We start from the raw sequence: 18,794 nt of genomic DNA on the forward strand, positions 1-18,794 counted from the left end.
TGAGTTGATAGTCGTCTTTTATGAATCTTCTTAGTCCATACTTTCACAGCAGCATGAAACCTGTATCAAATGCACTTATGTGGAGTGTTTAGGTCGACTACACTGAGCTCTTACCTGGACAGCACAGCCTAGTAGCAACAGCAACAGTTTCTTCATCTCTTCCAGACCTTGTGCTGAAGGAAGACATAGGACACAGCAGGGGAATAACTTTAAATATGTCTGCATAAAAACCCAAACAAAATTCCTGTGGAAATCAAAGATCATTTGTTACGTGTGTCTTGTTACTCCCTTTATTTGTCTGGCTTTGTGTTCAGTTTTTGTGGTTTATTAAGGAGTAAAAACACAGAGGTTAGTTAATTAGTGCTACTGATTGGTGTTTTGTTGATAGCAGTGGAAGTATTTTCCGCAGCCTCTTCATCACAACAAGCTCAGATCGATTGCATGATGTAGGTCAGTAACTAACTCATAAATTAAGCTTTACAAACTGATTTTTTTTTCAATTAGTAATAAATTTATCTTAAGGTTGTGTGTCCTTTGGAAACAGGGCTTCACACGACCAAATTCCCTGTAAAAATCAAGATGTAGTAGGTTCAGATTAAAACATCAGCTTCATCTTATTTTAAGACAGGAATAAAATCATTCCCACATTTACTTCCAATAAGCCTAAATTCTTGGGTTGTTCCCATTTCCCCTTATAAAACCTTTCCTCAGATACAGTGACACGATGTTTTCCACAGCGCAGTAGGCTGGCAGGGTGAACACCCAGTACTTCCACATGTCAGGACATATTGTCAGAAACTGCTGAAACCGACAAACAGCTGCTTGCCTGCTCAACAGGCCTGAGCTCATCTGTGTGATTTGGGACTGAACAACAGCAAACCAGGTGGTGCATGTTGTGTGTGTGTGTGTGTGTGTGTGTGTGTGTGTGTGTGTGTGTGTGTGTGTGTGTGTGTGTGTGTGTGTGTGTGTGTGTGTCACACACTAACTAAGTGGTATAGTTAATGCTAGTTAAGGGCATCTGTGTCTCTCTGTACTAAGACTGTGTTCCCCCAGTTGATAACCAGAGTGTGTGTGATAAGCCAGCTCATCCCGCGGCCCAGGGGGGCTAGCAAGGGCTAAAAATGTCCCGCTAAAACGATCATAAATCCAGATTAGTGACAGCATGTTCTCGATGTAGGGTGGTCTGCTTTATGGGCCAATCATCACAGCTAAACAGCAGGCATACACAAGGACAATTTTCATTGACAACTTTAATCTTCGTGGGACTTTCCAAATGACAAAAAAAGAGAGATAATGAGATGAATGAGTGATGAAAGTACTTTTCATGAAGGACTGAAAAGTACATGTTTGGAGTGGGTTGAGGTGGTTAAAAAAAAAAGCTGTGGAAAGCAACAACTTAAGGGCATTTCACATACAGTGTGGATACAAACGGCACCTCTGAAATCCATACATTCACACAACCCGTAGAAATGCAGACTGGCAGGAAGCGAGCGCATACCATACACATAAAACCATAAGTGGCCGCAAAAAATGACATGGTACAGACAGAGAACAGAGGTCAGCGTTTGCTTGGCCTAGCAGTCAGCACAGCACATGCTGCTTTCTATGTGAAAGAGCTTTTTAAAGCAACAGACACTGTTGTCGCTCCAGGATGGCAAAACAGAGACTCCCATTGCAAGTGTCTATTCAGCTATTTTACAGGTTTCTCTATACAAATCAATTATGCTTCATTCATCAGTCTTGAATCAGAGGCACAAAAGTCAATATTATTACAGAGTAGCCCTGAAGCTTTTGAGAAATTACCAGACATGTCAGAATGCAAATGAGTCAGATCAGATATTAAACTTAATCTCACAGCCCCCGTCTGTGTGACAGCCCCCGCCTCTCTGCCGGCTTGCACGTTGTGAAATATCACAGGTAATAATCCGGTGTGTTCACTGCATCCTGCCTCTAGGATGCTCTCTCTCGGCATCCTTCCCTAAAGCAAGTGGAATTTTGCCAACACCGAAAATCTATCTTGTGTGCCAACTGCTTGACAATGTCAGGACCCAACTGTGCCAACATTTGCAGCATTCATATGTGAGAAAATAACTTTCAGTTATGTTAAATATATAGTGAAGCAGGTCTCTTTTTCCCCCCTCTCTTTTTTGAGCATTCCAGCTAATAGACCTGGAGCTTTGCAGCAGCCTTTTTTCTTCTTTAGGCACTTATTATAGAGATGCTTCAATCATAATATGGAAATTCTCTTGTAATAGAATTTGTGCTGAAGCGCAACCAAGGAAATGAGTGGCAGGTTGTTGACAACTCAGAGGGAAACTTTCTAACCTTCTGGTATAGAAATCAGTCATAACAAGGTCAGGTGTTTTTCCACAAATCCACTGTGCGTGTGACCCAGACATGGCATGATGTCATGAAACAGTTTAGAAAAAAAAAAAATCAACTGAACATTTATGTCACTGCATTTTAAGTATATATTATCATTAATTAATAGTAAATACTCTTAACTCTTAATAACTGTCTCTAGAAAATAACCAGTGCTGTTTTAAGAATGAATACTGAAGTGTGCTTAGTCAGTCACTCATTATGAAGCACACAAAAAAGTGAATTTGGGCCTAGGAGGGTGACAGATAAAACTAATTCTCAGAGCCACTGGGCTTAACAATAGTCTATTAGAGCCACAGGAACCTATTCTAGTCAGGGAAGGGATTTAGCTCAGCAAATCGACTGAAGCAACCAAGGAAAGATAAGGGGCCTCATAGGATAAATAATTTATACCATCAGAGAGAGCAACCGAGAGACAGAGAGAACAAGAGCGAGAAGCGGTAAAGAGGGAAAGATGAAAGGAAGAGACACAAAAGGAGGAAAGCACCACAGCGCACAAGCAACACAAACACAAGGGAAGAATATAGAAACACAGAAACCAAAAGAGACAGAGAGCAGGAGGAAGGCGAAAAGGCAAGGTTGAAAATAAAGAAAGAAATCTCCCTCCAGCAGCAAAGAGGTCGCCTTCAATCTCTGCTGGCTTTTTGTCCTCCATCACTCTCCTCCTCTCTTATCCAATCACTTCATCCACCCATTTATTCTTTGCAACACACATCCACCCATCCTTCCTTCCTACCATCCTCTAACATTGTTATAGAGGATCTGCACCTTCTGAGACTGAGCACACTCATCTAGGCTTCCTTTTTCACCACCTTTCCCTCCTCCCTCTTTTATCCTTTAGGCAGGAAACAAAAGGTCAGAAGGACAGTTACCAACCCTTCTTCCTGCAATGCCACAGCAGTGTGTGGGAGGATGTGAGTCAATTATGAGGAAAAACAGAATTGTGTACTTCCATGCAAGCTCTGTCAGGACCCAATGGCATGCATGTCAGTAATAATACTGGTACATGCAATATGATATTGCTTTGACAAGGTGCCAGAGTCTATTCAACCCATCTCACTGGAGCAGAGGACAGGGCAGAGTTGACTAAACCTTACTTAGAGATCATTTTAGAGCAATTGTGCTTTACCCAGCATTTCCTGCACATAGATTTTATTCAGGCAGGCTACCCATTTATATTAATAGCCACCAATCCCCCAGCTCTCAGAGCTAACCCAACACTGGTTTCCTCTCCATCTACTCTGCTTATTATAGACGCACAACTGACCACAACATAGTAAAAATAGGCAGAACTTTTTTCCTCAGTTTCAGAGATTTTCATATCGGATTTTCTTGCTTAAATATATTAATTCATAAAATAAATATTTACACTATATAAGGTATTTTTGCACATGGTGAAGCAAAGTCCTATTTCAAATCTTATGCAAAGACAGTAAATTCACACAAATACACAGTGGGTGACACACAAACAGAGGTAAACGTGCATCTCCACAAAACGAAAATATTTCAGCCTCAGGAACACAAATAGTCTGAGTGCTCCTATACAGTGAGGACAGCCAAAGCACTGTGATCGATACTGATTTAGACTTCGAGGAAATCCACTTCTGAACTGATGTCACCGGAAACTATTTTTATGCCTACACTTTTATGCCCCTCGTAGTTTACGTATGAGTTTTCAGCATAGAGTTAAAGAGGGCTTCAGATTATGGCGTTCTTCAATATAAGGGAGCATACTGTAGGTTTTAGAAATGCTCCAAAAACACTCCACTAATTTACCTTTAAATTTTGTCTGATGATGACTCAATCAGCTTTGTTTTTGGCTGGTGTCAGTGAATAGCATTTTCCATTAGGAGTGATGAAAAGAGGATTATAACTATAAAAGGCCACTCAATTTGCCCAAGGAAAGCAGCTATAGATTAGCTAAGATATTAGTGATGATAATTCACAGACTTTAAAACAGACTAAACAAAGGAGCTACTCTGTTTTTCTGACATGTGCACATAACCATACTGACCAGACACTACTTGCATGCACAAGGGAGTGTTTGTCTGTGCATATAACCCTGCATGTTTATGCAAGGGGAACTAGGGTTAAACCAGAGCCTTGAGGGGGGTACTACAGTGCATTCCCACTGTTCACTGTTGTGAAGACACCCCTCCCCCATCCACCAAACACACATGCATGCACTCACACACATGGAGAGCTGTCCCCTGCCCCCCCTAATGGGAGCATAATAAAAGCCACATGGCCAATGACTTTCAGCTGGCAGTCACTGAGCCAGCAGCCAAGCTCCACAGCTAGCACTGGTCTGACTGGCTGCTGCCTTGCTGAGTGATTATCTGATGAGCTACAAGGTAAAAAGCACTAGATGAGTGAAGTCTTCCTGCTTGGTCTGGCCCACTTACATGGAGCTTCACTCCACTCGTGCAATGGGTCGACCTCGGTATCCTCTTAATATTTCCTTCAGGACTTCTAAAGGCTGCTGCGTGAGGCTGTGAAAGACTGCCAAGGTGCTGTGAAAATGGCAGTGATGTATTCAAACAAACAGACAGGGGCTGACAAGGATTAATAAACACCAAATAAAAGCAATTATGAAATCTGGTGCCAGTGATCCATACACAAAAGTATTCACTACTTGCAGCCTCTTATTGTTCATTTATTTACCTTTCATGCTAGTAGGGGCATATGAGAATTAAAAAGGGTAATTGTGACCACTAAAGAGTGCTGAAAACCCAAAAATAACAAACTGCTGTGATGAACGTATGATAAGGCAGCTGGGGGAGGATGGGTATTTAAAAAGGTACAGATCTTTCAGCAACATCTGTGACCTGAGCCTGGAAACAATACACTGAAGAGCTCATGATTAAAGTTGCAGACATCTACACAAAAGCTCTGAACCTTTGTGTGGATACTGTTTTCCCAAAGTAGAGCAACCAATCCAATGATCTTTTGTGTGTCTACTGATCTACACTGGCTGAACCCCCTCCAAATTATATATTTTAATACAGATGTATTTCTGCAACCACTACGGCATACTCTTAAATGATGACCTGCTGTTAGTTATCTTCTCCTCAGTGGCTTACTTAAGTTCATGCTGGAGTATCAAGTTGGCACTTAGGGCTGGACAAGTCAAGCTACATAAAATATTATCATGGTGTTCGAACACTTGACTCTGCACGATTGTTGCTTTTAAGGCGACTAAGACGTATTAAGTTGCATAGCTGGGAGCACCAGGTCAAAGCCTTGATGCCAAGGGGTTAAATGAATTTAACACTTTGGGTAATAGAACTCTACAGATGTGGCCGTGGGCGACTTGCTTGTGGTGGAAAATGTGTGTACAAGTTTTCACAACGCTTTCTGAGAATAGAGCTGCAGAAAGATTGTGAAACCTATAATTGGTCCACTTCACATCGCTGCAAAAATATGATCAACATTTTTCATTTTCTGCTGTTAAGTTTCGATTCAGCGTGGGTTATGAATGACATTTAACAGCTCGTTATTGTGCAGAAAAAGAAAATAAAGGCACCAAAGAGAAAGCACACATGAAACATCAAAGCACTGGATAATTTTAACAGGATTAAATTTGCATTCTGATGAAGTTTGGGGAGCTCTGCAATGTTGAATGTCCTCTTAGTGAACTGCCTGCAATGCACTTACTACCAGTGCCACTCAGCTAGAGTCAAGTTAAAACCGGCACAGGACGGGTCAGACCGTCAGTCTGTATAATGAAGACGTACTGTTTAGTACGCTGGCACTTACCAGAGAGGGGGTTCCGGCCCAGTATCAGCACATTTGGTAAAGGCATCATCACCAGCTGTTGGAGACACTCCTGTCACACAAAGAAAGAAAAAAAAAATGTTCAGCAAGGGAGCGCAATGTCAAATATTTATTTTTAAAAAAATAATTATGGAAAAGAAATCGAAGCAACTAAATCTAAACCAAGCCCAAATGTTACTTTAATTTGCCAGAGTTCTTGATTATTGGACTCTAAATAGCTTTAGTAGCGCTACATACGTCTATCAGAGGATACTACCATCCAAGATTATCTTTTTTTTTAGCATTGATTGTTTATCAATACATGGCTACATAGCAATAATTGAAATATTACAAGTATGATGCTCAGAGATTTGACAGTGTGGAAGTAGGAAGGTGAGATCCTTCCAAAGAAAGACAATTCTTAAATTTTTAAGAGTTACACACTGGGTGAGGCCAGATAAATCAATAGTATCTGGCTAACCATGAGATTTCGTGCATTGGTAGTGACTGCATATGTGAGATGATGCAAGTGGCAGTGGTGTGCATGTGGGTTAAATAGCTGGTGTGGTTTATGCCGCAGGGCCCTCTACATTCACATTTCAATCATCATAACCAAAATGAAACCAAACCAACAAATTACACTCAGGTAGACAAATGCACCAATGTGTACATCTGCACATACTGACAATGTTGGTGTTGATGCTTTCATTTTAGTCAAATTAAAGGTGCGGCAATGGTACAAAAACAGCTAGAAACAAATGACTTCAAATCATCATAATAATAAGATGTCTAATGCCATTTAAAAGGCTATATAAATTTCCTTTTAGAGGTCCACAACCATAAATAGATCATTTTTCACCCAAACTTTACATTGCTGCTCTCTCTCTGTATGCAACTCTATTCTAGACACAGTGTCTTTCAGACCACCTTTCAGAAAAGTTCTGTTTGCCTTGCATGGTTGGAACAAACAATAAGACAAAAGACTACTGTTGGCTAACCGTAAACCTCATGAGAACACGAGTAGCCATCAGCCAGTGGAGCCAGAACCAGAATCAGGCAAACAACGAGAACCTGCAACAGAAGACACTGTTTGGATGCCTTTACCATTTTCTCAAAGACCCGCACTGCAGCAAAAAAAGGCAACATGGAAACAAACCAACTCCCTCCCAGTCCTTGTTTACTGGTTTAAAATTGGTCTTAAAGTTTCCCCAGTTTCTGCCCCTTGTTGTTAAAATGTTGACATAACTTTGGCCTCTGGGCATATAATTATACCCACATTAGCCATGTAACAAAACAGCACAGAGTATTTTCCTGGTAGTGGTGTGGAAATCTTACTATAATACATGAAATCTGTCTTTTTCTACCAGCTCCTCCTGGACCAGTGGCTGAGCAACAAATCTGGCACGTGAGAACTTTAGTATTTCTGCACCTAAAACGCCTGATGAAAGCACCCTATTATTTTAAATTAATGACAACATCATTTATATCCACAAATGACATATGATGTGATGACGCCATCATGGTGCCAATCAACCACCAAGCAGCAGACTAAAATTACCTATTTTCATCATATAAACAGCATCTACCAGCCCTATTTTTTGTGATCAAGTATATCAGTTTGGACGAAGCATGAAGAGGTAAAAATAATAGTATAGCCTGGGTTTGTAGTAGTAAGGAGTCATCAATGTCTGGCATTTAACCAAGACTTGAAGGTGCAGCCTGAGCTACTGTAAAAGAATAAAAATGTTGGTCTGTAGGGTGCTTGTTCTCTGCCGGAGGTCATTAGGCAAATGTATTACCCGGCGATACAGACAAACAAAACAAAAAGCTGGACCCCAACAAGGTGTTTCAGACACCTAATAACAACTAGTATTTTCTGAAGTAGACAATTCCTTTTGACATGGGCTTTGTAACTTCTGCAGATATTACACATGCACAAAAAGGAAAAAACACAATAAATGAAAGTGGACAAGATAGGCAAAAGGTAAAATATGGCCTCCTTAAAAAAGGGAAAGAAAGGAAAGAAAAGAAAAACAGCAAACTGCCATAAAGCAACATCTGTAAAATTCAGAAAGTTCCAGCTAACCATCTGGTAGAAACTGTACACAGCTAACTGCCACAGTGTTCATGGTCTAAACTTTTAGAGCAGTATAAACCAACCCTAAACCACATGTCTGATTGCAAAGGAAGAGATGGGTTCTTTAAATAGAATATACATAAAGGTCAGCTAACTTGAATATTTCATACTTACCTGATGGCAGAGAACAACTTGAACTCATCTGACCTGACAGTCGACTATTCTGTGCAGTGCACTGCTGCAGTCATGACAACGAGGCTTATATTAGTAAAGGGTTTTGCAGAAGTTCTGCGTGTGCAGTAATTAACTGCTCTATACATACTCTGTGACCTCACCGTAGAAGGAGAAAAAAAAAGAAAAAAAAAAAAAAACTGACATCACTTGGTGGTGGCTGGCTAAAAATTGAACCACATCTGTTGCTGCTTTGAAACATTTCCAAAATAATCAACCAGCTACATTCAGCTGATGAATTCAAAACTGTATCCCTGTATAACTTAGGGAACTACACAATAGGATATAATAGGAACTAAAAAACTACAACTTTTGGCCAATTTCACGTTTTCATTAATAGGCTCTCTTTACTGAGATATATGAAAATATGCATATATTTATGTACACACAAGAAATTTCTAGATTTGCTTCAAAATCTCAGTGCAGCTTTTCCCATCTCCATATAACTGTTTGTACACATGGCTGCAGTTTGAGAAACATGTATGGGCCAGTATATTTTTCATGTCAAAGGAAATTTAAGGAATTTAAGGAAATGTAAGTTGCAAACACAATTTCAGCACTATTATCCTTATCAGAGTCCTGCAGCAGAAGCAGCAGCTCTGACAACCTTTGTCAGCTGTTTGGATTGATGAAGAGAGAGAGAACCGCCGGTTCACACAGGAAGGTATACAGAGGATGGGGTGACAGATGTTCAGTGCATTTCTCACATCTGGTTTTAAACAGATAGCCGCATAGTCTGAAAGACTGACAAATAACGAGCTATAACAAAAAGCTAGGGCTGTGCAAATAATTATATTTAATTATGATTTTCCATTGTTTGCTAAGGGTGCAATAATTCATAATTAAGATACAAATGACAATAATATATCAGTTTTGTCTTCATGTAGTGTCGTACCCATGTGGATACCTGTGTTTAAGGATTGGTCAGATAATGAGTGGACTGGAAATATATCAGAGTAAACACGTTTATTGCCAAAATTGTTATTTTGCCCTCCCATCCCCTCTAAAGAAAAACTGAAGTAAAATGTTAAATGGTAGCTTTGGAAAATTGTTACAACCTTAACGACGAACATGAACAAAAACTTTCCCCCCCCTCCACTGTGAAGTTTATTTTGAGCCAAGAAAGGAAGCCTTTAATTAGAGGACACAAACCTGCAGAAAAATCATTAATACTTCAACTGAGTTAATGGATGATGTTCCTTAAGTTGAATATACGACCAAAATAATTGTGATTTTGATTTTTGGCCGTCATCAAATAGCACTACAACATGGTTCACATGGTCTTAGTTTGTCGTCTTTTTTTAGACTGTAATATTTTAGTTGAAGAACGTTAGACTCACCAAATTTCCTTTAATAATTTGATAACAGAAATGATGCACAGAGACGCTTCACTAAAATGGGGTAAAGGTGAGAGTAGGGGGGGGGGGGGGGGGGGGGGTCGCAGTAACAGGCAGTAATGGTTATTAGGTCCGAAGCGTGGTTGCCATGGTTTCATCCCAGTGGTGATAACAGCAGTGACCCTAGCTGCTATGTCTCTCTTCCTCTGTCTACACTGGTGTCTGAGCATGCACAGAGGAACGAAAGGAGTCATACATTTCCAAAGCAATTTCCAGAAAAGCTTACATATAATTTGCATTTCTGAAATTATAACTTCGCATGCTTTTTGTAAAGAGCAATAAATGTTATAGCATTTTACAAGTAAATACTTAGCAATAAACAAATGTGGTAATGGCAAATACAACACTGATAACAATGACAAAATGGAGCGATAACAGTGACCAATGTCTGGCTGTTCCAGGCCGAAGCGACCAAACGGCCATAACGTCTGAAGGCTGAGACAGATTGACTCAACAAGCGTCAGACAGAATAATCAGCGTATCTCAGACGCCCACAGTTGGCATCTCACAGAGAGGCATTTGGTGTGCCTGACAGCCAATTCACCATGTAGAACTCATGACAGCCGCTTTGGGTGAAATTCATCTGATTTTAAAGGGCAAAAATAGAAGCCAAAATATGCTAAAGGAAACTAAAGAGCCTGGAGTCACCGTCTAAAATTTGGGGAAATTTTCAGCACTCTGCTTTATTATCTCTTTGGTATTCAGAGTGAATAAGCGCACACAGAGAGCTACACTTCAGACTCACTCCATTGCTGTTTAATATAGTACCACAAGTTCAGCCTGGGGAAAAATATTTTTGCCTTTGCTGCTGTGGAAACCAGACAAGTTTTAAACATGTGCCTTTTTGATGGTAAAACACCAGCAGAACATGATTTTTATAAGGTCAACTGAGCATTTGAGAGTACTAAATAAATAAACAAAGAAGTCATTTACTAGATTGACACAAACACACTTCTTTTCCTACAACCACCTGTCCCACTGCTGACCGCTGCTCCTCATCCATTCATGCTCACACCTGTCCCCTTCCATGCTAGCATGTGTGCGCCTTGCAAGCTCTGTTTTCTCGCACTCTCATTTCATGACAACCATGCAAAGTAATGACAACTGAGTTTAGTGCTTTATGTTCACACTTCAAGTATAGCTTTTCATTTGCAAAGGCAAACTTTCACCTGGATTTATATAATCATTTTGTTACTTAAATTTATTAGAATGTTTCCACTGATCATTTGTAAACATAAATAACTATGGAGAAATAGATATTATAAAACAGTCTCAGGGCTCGCAAAAATCGCTAGCCCGACGTCCCGGAGCTAGCGATATCTCCGGTCGGGCGACCAAAATCTATCTCAGCCCCGCCCGTTGGGTTATCATATAGCTATATTAATTATGCTATATTAATTATGTCATTAATTTGCAGCTTCTATGGCATAAAACCAGCTAATACTGATGGATTTGTCTGGGTGCATGACCTTTGTCATAGTCTGATACTCTTCTTCATGACCCATGTTGTGATTTGGCACTACAGCTGATTCATTCACTGATTCATCACCCAACTTCCTCTTCTGCTTTGTTAAAGACTTTACAAAAGAATGAACTACACCGTGGACAGTTTTTCCTTCTGTTCTTCCCCCACTGACACTGAAGAACACTTCGTAGTCTTTGATCTTGTGATATGTCTGGGTGTTAGCTTGGAGCTTTGTCAAAAAAAACTCAAGACAGCATGCACTACATCTCTTTAGTAACAAGTCTGCAGCTGACTTTATAACTTAGAAGAAAAAAAATATAAGACTGTAGCTTGACAGCATTCACGCAGACTAAATGTGTGGGAAATGTTCACAGTATAACATCATGGCGCAGTCACAGCTTCATATATTTTACCCAGACTGTGGGAGGGAGGTGTAGGGTATGTAGACTATAGGTTTCTGACAAGGTATAGGTGTTATAGGTAAGATCAGGTCCAGCACTTTCAAGTATGGTGCTATTTAAATTGACTTTTTTCCCTTCAAGAGCATGAGTAATAGCATGCTTTGAGGATTAATTAGAGGCGAATAATAAAAACGAAACTACAGTAGCCTAATATGCATCTTGGATTAGCTGGCAAAGGCTTAGCTCACATACATAAAACATGATGGACATTGCAGGAGAGAGACCAGCCATCACACTGAGCATGTCATGGCAATGTGCTACAAACACCAAGGGATGCATGTGCACACACACTTACTGTCATACAGATTTCAAGTGGAAAGCCTTCAGTGCTTTATCCGAACTGTGACAGCAGAAATGTCCTTAGCCAAGTCAATATGACAGCCTCCAATACTACAAATGTCTAATCATTTCCATTTCACACATGGGGGATGTGGAATAGCCAATCATTAAACTAAATTTAAAAAAAGAAAAAAAAAAAAAAAAGAGACGTTATTCAGACATTGAGAGGCATGTGTGATGAGCAAGGGGGGAAATGAGGAGAGAATGGGGAAAATGGCAAAGATGGAGAAATGAAAGAAAGAGAGCTACAGCTTTGATTCCATCACTTTTCACTCCAGGCACGCAGTGCTGGGCTCCTCCTCCTCCTCTTTTCTCATCTTTCTTTACCCCACCATCCCCCTATCCTGACACTATATTGCTGTATTATTGATTCCATGAGGATCCACAGCTCCTCAACACTGGCTGCTCTTGCATCCTACAGAGACATTTAGACAGGTTGCTAAAATGAGGTACAGGTTAAGTGGAAGCTTATCCACACACCCACCCCCATACAGCCACCCAAACCTTGGAATATACTCCCTCAACATGTTCTCTCTGCACACACAGCTGTCATCATGTAGTATGTGTGAACAAAAAGTGGAAATACTTAAAAACATATTGCACTTCCTCTTTCCCTTTGTATTATTGAGCCATTTCCTCTGATAGGCGAAGCAAAAACATCCTCAATTGAAACGTAAGATAAACCCAAAGCATGTACAATAGAATACATTAAGAAAATTGCAAGGCAGATGATCATTTTGAGATCTGCAGACATCTCTATTGTCTAAGGCTCAAGGTCAGTGAATGGACGTGCTGAGAATGGAGATAATCTTCTTGCAGATGAGATTTGCACCTCGAGCTGCGAAAACCATGCGAAAATTATTACACATTACAGTATGTGTGCAAGTTTGCTGTGTGTTCAGTGTTGTCCATAGAGAGGTCATAAGCTGGCTGTGCTTTGGTCACACAGGACTGCTCTTTGTTAAGGTAGCCCTCTCAACACTCACACCTTCCATCTCTCCACCCAAGCACAAGTTCCGCTACCGGCAGAGCTTTAACAGGGGACTAATTGTGCAGTATGTGTGTGCTTGTACACATGCTGCCTGAGCCCTGAAAGCTTGAATCACACCCATTCTGCTGAGTGGAGTGTTACCATAGAAATGAGGAGATTGATTTATTCTCCCCATGCTCAAGAGTCTGAAGCACGTGGTACAGTAAATGTTCAGGAGCAGGCGTACACACACACACACACACACCTCTGCAGAGAAAAACTGCAGAGATTATGAACTTGAAAAGGTTACAGCCAACAACAATGGGAAGGACCATGCTTCCGCTTTCTCTCATATCTATCGCACACACACCAAGCACTTTAAACGCCAGATCACACGACATCCCCACTGACCAAATCAATGCAGGAAAAGCTTTTCCTGTTGTTCAATGTGGTAAAGCCATTTTTACACTCATTTGAATTCATCCAGTGACATATTAAGGTTTCCTCTTTAAGTCTAAATGATCACCTTATTACAGCTTAAACTGATGGAAAACTTATTACAGCAGTGGTCCTGGGTATGTATACATATCACACTGTTACATAGCTACATAGTAACTGCAAAGTCCTCTGAAAACCCTATGCTGTAACCTTTGGTGTAACCTAATGTAGACCTCCCCAGAAGTGCAATGACATGTCAGGTAGTTACATCAGTGCGTTCATTACCGTCGATTCTTCCAGTGTATTTCTGGCTTCTAGTTTTTGAATTTATCAGTGAGAGAATAGCAATAATAGCCTCAATATAAGGAATAATATTAATAGCATTCACATAAGAACTCGAAAATGTCAGCAAATTCCTAGATGGAGAATGCGCCAACTACAGGATTAGACATGACGGGTCAAATGAAATGGAGGGACCTATATAGGAACCTTACATAGGTTGCGTCTAAATCAGGCCTTACCCTACAGTCGCTTTTGGGGAGAAGGTGAAGTTTCTCTGTAGCAAGTCAAACTATTGATGGGACTCTGGAAACCATCAAGCTTTCTAGCTTAAATCATCTGCAGTCAGGTAAATGTAACTGTGTGTCATTAGCAATGTTAAAGAATAACACAGCTTTTCTTGATAAGTTGACCTGGTGGTAAAAATTTAAACAGTAACAGTCTCACGGCTGTCGACCAGGGAAGACCGCATGAGATAAAGCTGGAGCTAAAATTCCCAAGACAAACAGGAAGTCACATCCATCCATCAAGGTATGATAAAAATCCAGACTAATGCATTTTGCAGTCATTTATAAGGCCAGTTTATTCATAGTTTATCTCTGCTGCTGTCACCGTGTGTGAGAGATGAATGAGTTAGCAAGGGAGGAAGTAGATACAGAAAGAAAGAAAGGAAGACAAGTTACTTTCAACACACACGTTTTAATAATAATAAAATAGCTGCATGAATTACACCTCATGTACCATGGCTCACTCTTCACTGCTCTGGCCACGTTTGAATAAAGTCAGCAATGTTTCATATCTCATGTCTGTAAGAGGCCTAAAAGAGCTGTAGGTACACTTAAGGGGTTTGCACAAGAGAACAAGGGGCAAGCCAACATAATTCTGTGAGCTTATTGGTCAAAGTAATATTTTAAGAGGAGAACAAAAATAAACTTTGATGGTCTCAGAGAAACTAACAAGTGAACAGCTTACCTGAACTGACAGCTTATCAAACTGAGTAAAAATCCACAAAAAAGGTTTGAGAATTATTTTTTAAATGAACACTTTATTAAAATTACTTTACTACTATTGTCAGTGGAGCCTTGCAGAAAGTGGTTACAAGCAAAAACAACTGAATTTTAGGAGAGAAATAAAAATCAAGAGTCACTCTTGGCAATAAAAACTACCATGAAAAGAGCAGCAGTGAGGGTCCACTGATAGCCAGATGGACAGACCATCATTTACATGAAGAGGAGTAGGCAAATGCACCATTAGTGCCCAGTTCCTTTGTTCATTGCTGGTATCCATCAGCTAGAGTGCTTTTAACAAGAGAGCCCCGAGGCAGAACGAGTGAACGGGTTGATCCTGCTGCTTGTCTCAAAGGTGTTGGCAGGTGGGCTGGGGAAGCCCTGCCCCACCACCCACTATCCAGTCATCCCTAGGGCTGTGCTTTACACTGACTGGAAAACTTTGTCTGATGCTACAGACGTCTTTGTAGTAATTATTGCTCTCTTTGATGCATAATTCAAATTAGCTTGGTTGTTTCTGTTGTCAATTCTGTAATGTGCTAAACCGTTTTGGAGCAGTAAATCTGAGTGGTTGTGTAAATGTGTTGCTGAAAATTGAATTTTTGGAGATTTCAAAGACACAGTGGGCTTTTTCTGCATTTATGTTTGAGAAAAGTGCAACTGTTCACTGACGCTTCCAATAAAATGTCACTCTTATCTTCAGTAAGTCCATAACAGAGACATAGCAGACATGCCTTAGTTCAGTAATAGAAAAAGAAGAACCTAGCTCTTAGCTTCCCCTTAAAAACAACATCTATAAATATCTCCCTTTTGGCATACAGGAACTGTCTCTGCATTTAACTGCCACAAATTCCTGTTATGCTTTATCTTACTAGGCACATCCACAAACACTTGCAGATCAATGTGCACGCAGAGGAGCAGAGGCAAGCTAATGTTCAGTTCCCACTGAAGGCTGTGATTATTTGGTGTGAACGGTGAGAGGTTCTGGGTTTAAAATGGAACAACACTTAATACCAACCTTCATAAAATCTGAAGAAAAAAAAAAAGGGAGTTCGTTTACTGACTCATGCATCTCACAATATAGGTTTGTTTACAGTAAGCAGCCAACCAGAAAGCCAGTGGCAAAAGGTGACACATGGATGACATTCACTACAATATTTCTTTGACATTCTTTGATGTTTGACATTACTCAGAAAACCATCAACATGAAAGTGAAACCAGAAATTCAAACTTTTATTTATTTTTGAGTATCCTCAAGTTAAAATAACAGTTTCTGGCACAATTTCGTGTAGCTCACTGCTCAGACTGTCCCATATTTATAAAACTGAAATTTCTACTGTATTCAGTGAATGGCAGGAACTTTTCTGTTATTTGCTGTTTTTTTGTTACCCATCTACTGTGGAGTATAATTTTATTTCAAAGTTAAAAGTCCAAAAATGTATGCCTTCCCTTATATTTCAAAAAGCTGTTCAGCAGGTAGGATTAAGTCTTTGCCAGGCCGATTCTGGCCCCTGGGATTTACGTTGGCCTCTGCACCTTTTCTCAGAAAAGTAATAATACCAGGTTTTGCAAACCCGAAACAACTGCCAGCTTCAATTTGACAGTTTGGGGCCATGTGTCATGTACAGTCAATTTGCTTTTGAAACTATTGTTTTGAAGACAGGAACCAGGTCTGCAACATCTGCAATCTGTGTTTATAAACAGTGTTTTGATATAGCAAAATAACCAGAATCCAACCAACTAGCAACCACTTTTCTGTGAAAAGAAACACTATGCAAAAGAGTTGTGCTCGTTGGTGATTCACACTGTCTGCATTCATAAATAAGACGACAATGTTTTGCAAACAGTTGCTAATCTATCCGAGCGTGACTGCAGTTGAGGACCACAACTATCTGCAGATCACTTGCTTCCTACCAGGCAACCTGTGCCATCAGCTTGCGATCATTGCCATTTTATTTTTACTCCAGTGTGCTGAGCCATAAGACAATGACTGCCCCCTTCCTCCAGTCTATTCACGTCTTTTCTCATTTTCCTAACTCTGACAACCTCTATAGACAAATTGTTCTAAATTCTTCTGCCCTTTTTCAATATAAGTATGAGCATTTTTCAATATTTATTAGCTCCAAAGCCAACATAACCACCTCAGTGTTGCACGTGACTGCAGAGAAAGGTAAACACCAACAATATCCATTACAGTGTAACCTCCAAGGGATTCAGTGATATAAATCAAGCTTTTAAGTTCTTATTTGTATAGTCAGGTAATCTGATTAGCGACTTAATCAGGCTGTCTGGCATCTGTCAGTTTTTGAGACTCTTCAATTGTCTTTGCTTTAACCAAGTTATTGTTTTGGGAACAGAATAAAAAAAGATAGTTTATTTCATGATTTGAGCCAGACAGATCAATATGAATCAACTCCAAACCTTATTATATATGCCTAGAGTGATGTATGACTGACTGCTACTTGTGTAAGAGTTCAAAAACTGAGCTATTAAACTATTATAATCTACAGGACTTATTCAGAATAGCCAGCATGTGAGTCTGCATGACAAAGCACATTTAGCCTGCAGCTACAAGCACATGCCCTAATAAACTGATTTGCTCATGACTGATGCTGAAAGGACTGTGTGAGTAAGTTCAGACTTGGTGAAAATATACAAATACAGTACAATTTCTAGCAGAAAGCAATAAAACATAATCAGTATCTTGAGGCAAAGGCTACAACAAGAAAGATGCAAACATTATCCATCTGTTAGGTGAAGCCAGCCACACAATTTCAAAGGTTTCACCCTTATGCTTTCTCAGGTTTAGCTGATGGATAAAAGATCTGAAGCTTGGATTACAAATTCAAACACCAAATGCTCTTTTGAAACAACAGCAAAGAGAAAATGTGAAATAAAGGGTTTGAAAGGACTTTAGAACTGCTGCTCGCTGGTAAAGTGCTTTCAGATCACCGTTAAACATGCAACGTTATCGTGAATTAGTCTGCAAAAAAAAAAACCCAAAAAAAAAAAACCTTGCAGAGCTTTGGGGCCAGGCACACTCTGCATCAATGGTGTCCTCTGTTACTCTTTAAAGAGTCAAAACAGAGCTCCCAGCCTTTAAACCACACCCCAAACCAAAGCAGAGGCAAACAGGGGACAAAAACACTCTTATTTTCAAATGTAACGTCTAAAACTCAAAGGATAGAAGCAAAATGTTGCTGTGCACTAAATAAAGTAAATCAATGCAAGTTGCAATAATTTGTGTGCCATTTATACATTTTTATGAAAAACTACAAAAGTATATACACTTTCCTAACTTGAGGGAAAAAAATTATAATCCCTTCCATCAGTTTGAATGATTACGTTCGACTATGAATGACACCACATGGTGTCTGAGCCAGAGTTTCATAAACCAGGACAAAGGGATTCACTTAGCTTTGAGAAAAGTACATGCACAAAGACTTCAGTTCAGCTGAAGGCTCCATCTTACATCCCACTTAAGAATGCCAAACCAAGGCCACTAAATTAAAAAGAGGCCTGGCCTATATTTGGACTGACCATCAGTGCAATGGAAAAGTCAGTGGACTCTGTACCAGGAAACTTGATATTCTACTCAAAAGCAATGCAATAATTACCAGAATGAAAATTTCCACCCCTTGCTTACTTGTGTTGCAATCACCATGTCTAAAGGCACACACACACACACACGCTCAACCTTGATATGTTCACCAGATTCTAAAAATCAAAGCCTGAAGCCTGTCTAGACATCAACCTCCTCCTACAGAATCTACTTTACCAGAACAATAACCGAGACAAAGACTCACAAATATGACACGACACTGAAAGACAACCCTCATACTCAAACACAGCCCAAGACAGGGATACTTTGAAATGAAAGCCGTTATTACTGAATTTCTTGTTTGCCTGCTCACTTCTCGCAGCTTCTACACACACGCTCCTAGGATTACATCTCCTAGAGGCAAAGGGATGAGGAAAGGGACAAAGGAAAA

The 18,794-nt window shown here is 40.0% G+C and overlaps 1 protein-coding gene across 8 annotated transcripts in view; it reads right to left on the bottom strand.

The window, feature by feature from the left end:
- The window catches only part of ccdc88ab (coiled-coil domain containing 88Ab), a 63,848-nt gene that overhangs the window by 29,456 nt on the left and 15,598 nt on the right, over nucleotides 1-18,794 (bottom strand). For all 8 annotated transcript variants that reach the window (XM_076891510.1, XM_076891507.1, XM_076891511.1 and 5 more), the window contains exons 4-5: nucleotides 6,142-6,211; nucleotides 115-173 (exon numbers count right to left, since the gene is read on the bottom strand). In XM_076891510.1, the coding sequence (XP_076747625.1) occupies nucleotides 115-173; nucleotides 6,142-6,211 (129 nt within the window). The remainder of the gene's footprint in view (nucleotides 1-114; nucleotides 174-6,141; nucleotides 6,212-18,794) is intronic.

The sequence above is a fragment of the Maylandia zebra genome, linkage group LG13 (genome assembly GCF_041146795.1).
Source record: "Maylandia zebra isolate NMK-2024a linkage group LG13, Mzebra_GT3a, whole genome shotgun sequence".
NCBI classification, from domain to species: Eukaryota; Metazoa; Chordata; class Actinopteri; order Cichliformes; family Cichlidae; genus Maylandia; species Maylandia zebra.